Source organism: Alosa alosa, chromosome 2, assembly GCF_017589495.1.
Source record: "Alosa alosa isolate M-15738 ecotype Scorff River chromosome 2, AALO_Geno_1.1, whole genome shotgun sequence".
Classification (NCBI taxonomy): domain Eukaryota; kingdom Metazoa; phylum Chordata; class Actinopteri; order Clupeiformes; family Clupeidae; genus Alosa; species Alosa alosa.
Window position 1 is genome coordinate 16,265,596 of NC_063190.1, and position 9,849 is coordinate 16,275,444.

Below are 9,849 nucleotides of genomic sequence, written 5' to 3' on the forward strand. Positions count from 1 at the left end.
AATTTTGACACAAAACAAATTGTTTGTATGTTTTATTTGATAATGACACAAAATAAAAGACCACTGTGTTTAATCAAGGATATTCTAAAGGATATATTCTAAATCACATTAACCTCATCAAACCAAGTGTCTCTTTACACCACTGTGAACATGCCTTAAGTTTCATAAAAGCCATGACAAACTATTAAGCAGAGCTTATACATAATAATACATCAAATTATGAGTAATCTGCACTTCCTTAACATCAAGTTGTCATTTTCACTTTTTCTCAAGAAACATGTCCTTAGCACATACAAAACATTAATTAATACAAGACCAAGTAGCAGAACAGTAAAAATATAAGAAAAGTGTGGTCATTTTTAATTTTGTAGAATTACAGTAAATGCTTGATGTGACATTTTTGCCTATATTTAAATGTAAGACATACAAACCCATGTTTACCTTTTAATTGTCACAAAGTGTATGCATTGTCTGTGCCAAAATGAGTATAAATTAGTCTAGATCTGAAACTACAGTGGGAGAGGGAGAAACCAAATCCATCTGTAAGTCTGTGCGGTAGAGAGGGGATTTTGCTTTTCCTCTCAGCACAAATTTAATGTTCATGAAATCAGTACTACTATACATTTTCAAGAATATACTGTAAGGCTCAATCCGCTGTCAATAACATGTTGGGCTCAGGGTTGATTTTTATTTCTTCTATCTGCGTTAAGTAAGATGACAAACTAAAACACCTCATGAAGTTGAATGTTTCCGTTACCGGTTTCTGCCCAGCTTCCTTAAAAGCACAAGTTTGTGCACCAGAGAATTTAAGTGTATTCGACTTTTTTCCAAATATTTTTGTCTTCCATCTTTAGGGCAGTCGCACATTAGCAGAGTATGGCTTAAGAAATGTATGGTAGAATTGTGGGGTAGAACACCCACATCTCTAATTTCTAAGCCATGTGTCAGTAGTAGTGACAGAGTTGTGGCATTCACTTTGAGTAAAGCCAACTGAGCCAGCTATGATAAATAATGTGTCTGTGTCAATTTTAGAGCAGAACATATAGGTCAGAAGTCAGTATAAGGGAAAAATCTAAGTGCTCAGCAAGTAATCCAGGTTTCATGACTGCCCCTGGACATCCAGTTCCCTGATGATTGGTCTACCTACTTTGCCATATACACCAGTAATTTTGTATACTAATACTGCATCTCATTTTGTACAGCCATTCATATATATGTTCAAAGAAAATCAGGCTGTATATTGTCTCACTTAGCAGTGGCCAAGAAGGGCCATGATCACTGACACATCATTTATAGCACAGATAATGTAAACAACAGCATGTGAAAATGAAAAGGCACAACATCTTTTTTTTTCACTTTAAAAGTGTTAAAAAAGAAAATTCCTGTTCACCTGCAAGACATCAATTCAGCAGAGAAATTCAAATCAAGAGAAATTGTGCTGAACAGACCTTGATCATTGTTGTAGTGTTGAAAGATATGAGTACCAACAAGATCTGTGACTATAGCTGCCATGTTGTTAAGTTAGCATAGCACATTATATATGTTTTGCATAGTGAATTAAAATGACATGGATGAAATGCCTAATACTTTTATGTTATGACAGAGGAAATTTATATCTGGGATGGAATAGGCAAATACTTCTTCAGTCAATAATTCAGCAAAAAAGTAAGTAAGATCTAAAAAGTGTACAGTACTTCTGCAGATAGACAGGCTATAACTAAACCAAGAATGGTGCCTAGCTGTGCTTAGTGACAACCAAGTTCCTTAACATGTCGAAGGAGTTCCCGTCAGGCTGAACAGACACCACGTCCTTGTCTGCCTTCACCTGTAGAAAGCCGTGGTCATCCAACCCCACCACCTCCGCCTCTGGACCATCCTCACTCCACAACTTCACCTTAGTCCCACTGAGATAAGACAAGCCACATGTTTATTACATTCAGCTGCTCGAACAGAATAATAAAGTAGACCAGTTCTGACACAGGTGAAACTCTGTAGCAAGACATAAAAATCCAACACAATTCCGTTAGCTACACCATAATTGGCTAAGGACTGATTAATTATGACATATTAAGTTTTGTCAGAATTTTGTTCCCTTATTTTCCCCAGTAATATTAGTCAACGATTCCAGAACCCCAGGACAAATAAAACTTGGTAGGCATATAGCCCCAGTAGGCTGATAAGGTATAGATGCTTTAAGTTTCCGGGGGCCTCTACCACATTCATACAATGTACTGCTATGCGGTACATCTAGTTAATTAATAAAAAATAACCTTACAAATGCAAGCGATAAAAAGCAGAGTTACCTCACCACAAATAAACTTGAGTGACAGAGAGAGTAAGCAGCAAAGCTGTAGTTTACCCATGAATCCATCTTTTGTAGTATATGGGTAGCACGGCTGATGGGCCCTTCTCTTGAAAATCTGCAATGAGCTTTTCGAGCTGGGTGACTGTGCAGGCAATGAGGTGTGCTGGGCTCAGGGGCTCCAGGTTTGAGCCATGCTCCCGGTTATGCTGCACCACCAGGTCATTGATGCAGATTGTTGGGTTGCTGTTACTGACATTGAAGCCACAGCCTGTAAACCGATAACGTGAAGATGAGTAAAAGCTTAATTGTCCAGATGCAGGGCAAAAAACTCCCTGCTAAATCATGCCAATGTAACCTTACATTACCTATGAGAATATGGAAGGTGGATCCCATAACTGTTGAATTCACCAGAACACCACCAAGTTTCATTAGGTTACTGTAGTAGATGTCATTAGGCCATTTGACCCGCAAGTCTATTTCCTGTTAAGAAAGTGAACAGACAGAAAAATCATGACAATACAATAAATCCTACCCATACATCAGAAGTCTTTGAAAAGATTCAGAAAAAAATTCAGAAAAATTAAGCACTGCACATTTTTCTGATCTCATTCTACGGTTGCTGAGTGACATTCGAATGAGTTAACGATCATATTAAAATTAGCAGTGGTCTCTTAATTTTAATCACGTTCGAATGTCACTCCATACCACACCATAGGATGACATCAGAAAAAAGTCCAGAGCTGTATACACCTTAATCTGAATATGTCCTATAGGAGTTTTTGCAGCATTTTGTGACACATTTAGAAGCATACCCTATAACGTGAACCTGAGTTATTAATCAGACTATATGCTATGCTATGCTATGTTCCCACAGCAATTTTTGTAGACAATTCCCAGCACACCGGAACATCGGAGCACATGCAACTTGGTGGGCATATAGCCCCACTAGGGTGATAAGGAAAAAAGCTTTTGGTTCCCAGAGACCACTCCCCCCTGCAGTGAACCTGTTGAAAGCAGAGTAGGCCAAAAGCAGTTTTGGCAGAATAATTCGAGAACCATCACGTCCAAGATGACAACATTTTTGGGGTATGTTGGCCTGTTGGCCTCAAGGAGTTGTATCAACCCAGCCCATAAACACACATTTGTGGTGTAGCGCCACCAAAGGGAAAAATGTTTGCAAAAAACGTGATGCCATTGCTAATATCTTGTGATGAGATGTTCCGAAACACACAAAATTTGACATGAATGATCACCACGACAACCTCTGGACGCACCCTAGTTGTGAAACTCCATGCATGGGGGACACTGCAATTCATGAATTGCGGACTGTCAGATGGAGAGAAATTGAGAAGTGTGATTTATTTTCTGTGAAGAGAACACGCAGGACTGGGCGGCAGTCATATTAGGCCATGTACCACTACCACTATGTGGTACATCTAGTTTTCTGGAATCCCTATATGCTGTTCCTACAGTTTTAGTTGTAATTCTATACAGACACTATACTGCCTTTAACGGTTTTATTTATGTATTTATTTATTTATTTTAATTGAAGCACTTGCTTTTTTTTTTCACAACAAAAATATTTCCAATGTCAAAGCGTGAATTGATTCAGGACAAAACCATAACAAGTCTTTGTGTGACATGAGTGTTTGTCATCAACGATTTCCTGAATAGACACATATTTTACAAGCACATAGACACACTCTACAAGTGCACATATACTTAACACGCACATACATACATGCACATTGCACACATATATTGAAACAAAAATAAACCAGTAGGGCTCGACATGTATGGTTGCCACAGAGTTGCTTTCTCTGAAGTAAACAAGACAGGTGTGTGCTAGGGCGATGGGCTGCAGATGGAGGCGAACACAACAAAAAGGGGATACCTCTGGGATCTCCACGGTAGCAAATGCTCCCTCTGATAGCTTGGACAACGAAGGTGGGCCAAGCACTGGCAAACACTAGAGTGCTTGAGGTGGAAATGCAGGGTGGTTCATACCTCATATCCCGGCAGAGTGCACACGGCCTCCACCACAGCCAGAGCCGCCAGGTGCTGCAGGAAGGGAATCCTCTGACCCAGTAACGAACTGATGGGAATCCGCACATGCAGGGTGAACATGGCACAACCCAATGGGCTAAGCCAAGCATTTCCTCCGCGACCTGAAATCAAGTGTCCAGAACACAGCAGAGACTTACAGACACTGTTCACACCCCAACAATTATGATGGAAATTGGTCTCCCACCATAGAGTCACTGCCTGGGCACAGTGTTTTTAGTAAGTTGACACTGCTTTTAATACTTTAAAAGACCACGTAGCAATATGATTGCTAATTTGCTTGGGTGAGAACCATGCCTGTGCAAGGCTGCTGGAACTAAAGGAGTGTTCTAATGGCAAAGGGTGTTGCAGTAGAAATTTACTGACCTCTGCCCTTTGTCTGACGAAGAGCTATGGCGATTAACCCCATTTCCTCTGGTAACTGAAGCATCAACCTGTGGTGTGTAAAGAGAGGCAATAAAAGCAGTTTAAACAGCTTGATAATTAGATGTACTAGGCCAGAGCATTAGCAAAAGTATGACTTTACCATTTAGATTTCACTGCCAAAGTGAACATACTTCCCCAAAACACTATGAATCTACGAGTTTCCACCTACAATGACCTAAAATAGGTCATAAATAGAACATATATAAGTACAAGAATTCATTTAATTTTAATTCATTTTTGTGGCTGTGTCATTTGAAAATAAACAAAACGTTTTCTTTGCTTCTGGAGAACCTTAAATAAACAAGATTTCTAAAGAAAAGACCGTGAATGAATCATTTGCTGTAATGACTGCTTGAGCAGAAACATATCGGAGTTAATGTTTGAAATGCATGTGGTTGTTTATTTCAGTCCAGGTGGACATACAGCATTAAAATGAAATGGCAAGTTACATATAAACTACTGCCTTGAGAGTTGACAGGTATTATTTACCGATATCTTTCAACACTTCCAAAGTTCAATGATAGAATTTGTTCTTTTTCAGCCAAATAATTTGTGGAATTGGTGCCAATATTTCCAACCCTCTGAGCAGGAATCTATATGCACAAATTAACATAAATTTTTTTTTTTTTTAAAAATCAATGCACTAGAATTCTGTAGCCCGTCCTCCAAAACTTACAACCACATCTGGTTGTCAAAATTGAACTGAACAGTCAACCATATGACTTATGAAAACAATAATCGGTTACATTTTACTTGAAGGCATCTACATAAGAGTGACATGACACTGTCATGAACGCATCATAAACATTATAAACAAGTCATAAACGTTTATGACATACCGCTTCTGTCATTCGGTTTTTGAAGTGTCATTCGGTTTTTGTCATGACAAGTTAGGGTTAGGGCTAGTGTTGGGGTTATGACTGTCATGTCACTCTTATGTAGATACCTTCAAGTGTTACCCTATAATCAGAGCTTTGTTTACGTGCACATGAGGGGTTCATACTTTGCTTTTGACAGCTACTGAACATGTTGCCATTATTCCTTCACCCATAAAACATCCACTAAGTCATTTTTACCCTCAATCTTGGTTGAGGTTTTTATAATCAGATCTGTACATCTGTCCATGTGTGTCCACTCATATAGCCTAACTTGAAAAAACAAATGGTCACCATATCTCAACTTGCATGTCAAAGTAACACAATACAGTTCTGCCTTAAAATAATGGCTTGAAACTCATTTAGTGATATTCACCAATACTTATAATAGGCAGAATTGCGTCTCTTTCAATACCGATGTTTGCCTGAATATGACCTTTACTCATCAGTTCTTGACAAATTGAGCACCCCCTTGGTGCTAAATCTGTACCCAGTGTGTTTTAAAATTGACAAAAAGGAGAATTCCTACATTGTGTTACTTTAATACACCATTAACAATAATACACATTATCAGGAAAAAGGTGAGGGATCTTTGCAAAATATAATTTTTGGATAAATATAATAATCCAATAGCTGACCTATAGGCTAACCGTTTTAATCTACTTTTTGATCCACAGTTCAGAATGATTCTGTAACTGTCAGCAGGCTTAAAAGAGGAACTTTTAAGCCGCAAAATGTTACTGAAGCACATCAAAATGATCCACCACATATTCTCCAGTAGACAATCCTTCCTAAAAATTATTTTGGAGATTCTGTAAAAAGCACTGGTTACCACCCATAGTGATATCAGTGTGGACTTCTGTAAAAAGCACTGGTTACCACCCAGAGTGATATCAGTGTGCACTTCTGTAAAAAGCACTGGTTACCACCCAGAGTGATATCAGCTAACCTTTGATGAAATCTAAATCAACGTGTTTTCCAACAAACAATAATGATGCAATTTTTGAGGAACAGTGTAGTCTTTTAAGGAAATGTTCTACTTCTTTAGGGGAAGAAAATAATGATAGGCCTGTAACAAAGAAACCAAATGCAAAGAATACACGAGAGTTTTCACAATTTTAAGATTACTTATCAGTAGGGATGTAACTATGCATCGTAAATCGGCTATAAATCGATACAAAAGTGTGATACAGAATAGGGCGTAATCTGCTTTTGATTTCACTTGTTCAACGTCAGATTGGTCAAGAGATTATTCTAATTTGGCACCAGCAGTGGCGCGACTGGCTGGGGCACCTGCACGCTGGCGACCCGGGTTCGATTCCTGCCCCATGGTCCTTTCCGGATCCCACCCCGACTCTCTCTCCCACTCACTTCCTGTCGGTCTCCACTGTCCTATCTAATTAAAGGCATAAAAAGCCCAAAAAATATGCTTTAAAAAAAAAAAAAAAAAGAGATTATTCTAATTTAAAACAACCTCAGCAGGGTTGTTAAAGATAAAACAGAATATGAATTAACTGGAACACACCTTATGTACCTCTCAATTTATAAAAAAAAAAAGGAATATTTTTCGGTCATAATTTGTCTGCAGCTTTTTCTGTTAAAATATTGTGATTGTGAAAATTAGGGTCATTTGCAGAAAAGGACTGGTGTTTTCGAAGTAATTTTAATTAGTCTAGGCAGGCCGAAATATCTAAACTGGCAAAAAAATGACATAGTATTCAATGAGGAAAAAATAGAGCACCCCGGTGGTTATGTAAAGAAAAAAGCCGTCATGTACTGCATTAAATTCATTAATTAAATGTTACAGTCTCTACAAGGTGTATTCTGCAAACAAAACCTAAGGAACAGGAATTACAATAGAATGAACAATATTAATGACAATCAAAGACAAAGGACACATTCACTTTTCTCTTAACTCAGTAACTACACGGCATAAATATATGTTTATAATAATTAAAATGCACACTAGCAAAGACATTCATAGACTTCACAGACTGCAATATACACCTCTTTCTCTCCCTCTCCATACCCGGCTCACACACTCAAGCACCCCCACTCTTTCCCAGAGACGCACGGCTCATGCACACGCGCACACACACACACACACACACACACACACACACACACACACACTACACACTACACACTACACACTACACACTACACACACACACACACCCACACACAGGCGGGCGAGTGTGGAAGGCTGCTGGATGGTTCCTGTCCCTGTCTGCAGGCAGTGGGGTGCAGCTCAGAGGAACATGACCTCCCCGCAGCTGAGGCAGGTTAAGCAGCCTGACTAAGCGCACCGCCTAATTGAGAGCTTTTACTGTTTGGCAGGACCACCGGAGAACCCTGTGCACTTGTTCGTGACAACGGCTGCTCCTTTGCAAATCAAGGCTTGACGAGTGCAGACAGGGGGCCCAGCTGGTTCTCTGGAGTCCTTCAGCCAAATAAATGAACTTTTAATAGGCACATCAACACCTAACAAGGCAAGGAAGGCCAGTCATGACCTTTTCGTCAAGCCACTAGTGTACTTGTGCGGTGGGTAAATTGAACACACCTAAATGAGTGAATGATGCAGCTGAGTCTTCCTCTGTGCATTTTTGCTGGTTAGGTGGTACTTTTGTCTTTGATCGTCTTTTAGTAACATTAGATACACTGCCAATTTTAGCAATGGATGTTGTAAGTTATACTAAAAAAACTTGAAAAGCAAATCTTAGAAAACATCCAAAATACTCAGCCGCTCTTCAACAGACAGTATACATAGATGAAAGCATAGATATCCACAAATAAGAGTTCAGTTCTGACCCTGAGCTTTAGTTCCTAACTGTGCTTGGAACTTGATCCAAACCCCAAATCAGTGCCAACCCAGGGAAAAACATGCATTGTCCAAGAGCTGGCAACTAAAATGAACCATTTTGTGTGTACATGGTCTGTCATTCCACACACGAATGTCTCCCTTTCAAAGCTTTGTCCTAACTGACATCAATCCTGAGAAGATTAGCATGCAAAGCAGTATCAAATTAATTTCTGCAACGCAAATATGAGATCAGCCTTGGATCACACCAAACAACTCACTTCTAAACATGGTAATGCTCTTATATGCTCAATGGGAGGCTGTCAATAAAAGCAAGGGTGGGGGGGATCAGGCAGGGTGGGAGGTGGGGGATCTGTGAGGCTCAAGTGAAGAGCAATCTATAATAAGGCAAGCTCAGGCAGTGTGGGGCTGCAAAGCTGAGGCTAATGCATTCCTCTAGAAGTTAATCTCATTTTGAAAGCACATCCACTGAGCGGCTCAGAGGTCGCTGGTGGCTGTGAAACCAAAAATGCATTAAAAAATTCCCAATAAAAATCACAAAAGAGAAAAAAGGACAAGGGAGAAAGGGGCCTACAATTAGCAATTAGACACCAACAATGACACTTTCACAGCTAATGCTACATATCAAACAAGGCCTTTCTAGTCAGCGTCAGCTGTGGCCAAAAAGTACGACGGCACTCCTCACATATTCTGTCCGCTTCTTGGACATGGCGCACTGAAAATGATCTAATATCCAAGCAAGCGGGAAGAAACAAAACAAGAGGGGGAGAAAAGCCTGAGCCATGTGAATGGACATTCACAAATCTACTGCTTGTTCATTTAGCAAGGACCCTCAATGAAATGTTTCTATCTAAGCATTCACATGGTGAGATTTGTGCCTCTAGCTTTGTTAATTTAACACTGATGTCCAAAGTTCCTTAGAGGATTTATGAGCAATAACAATCAAAGTTATATCATTTTTCTATTTTAGTATAAATCCCCTTAGCAATTCCATGAGATTATGTGCAAGACAATAACATAAAGGACTATAAATAATATATGCATCTTTTTCCCTTTCCCCTAAAACACAAAAAAGACAAAGATATTTCGGCAACATAAAAAGACCAAGCGCTGTTCAATTTCACACCCACATACTATGTATTTGCCATTATGATGCACATAATGACATGAGCATCCACCACAGACACATAGAGCGAGCTACAATTCAGCAATTCCCAGATCGTACAGTTCTTTTTCTAAAGCCAAGCCAGAGACATTGTCTCCCTGGTAATTACAACAAGTGCCAAACAAAGACATACAAAGTAGCACATCTGTGGATGAAAGAACCAACCACATCTCCCAGTAGAAAAGCAGATCTT

The 9,849-nt window shown here is 39.4% G+C and overlaps 1 protein-coding gene across 2 annotated transcripts in view; it reads right to left on the reverse strand.

Annotated features, from left to right (window-relative positions):
• Positions 1 to 17: 17 nt before the first annotated feature.
• The window catches only part of hlcs (holocarboxylase synthetase (biotin-(proprionyl-CoA-carboxylase (ATP-hydrolysing)) ligase)), a 22,581-nt gene continuing 12,749 nt past the window's right edge, over positions 18 to 9,849 (reverse strand). For both annotated transcript variants that reach the window (XM_048231951.1, XM_048231944.1), the window contains 5 exons: positions 4,736 to 4,803; positions 4,313 to 4,473; positions 2,671 to 2,785; positions 2,360 to 2,573; positions 18 to 1,904 (listed from right to left, as the gene is read on the reverse strand). In XM_048231951.1, the coding sequence (XP_048087908.1) occupies positions 1,736 to 1,904; positions 2,360 to 2,573; positions 2,671 to 2,785; positions 4,313 to 4,473; positions 4,736 to 4,803 (727 nt within the window). In that variant the 3' untranslated portion in view covers positions 18 to 1,735. The remainder of the gene's footprint in view (positions 1,905 to 2,359; positions 2,574 to 2,670; positions 2,786 to 4,312; positions 4,474 to 4,735; positions 4,804 to 9,849) is intronic.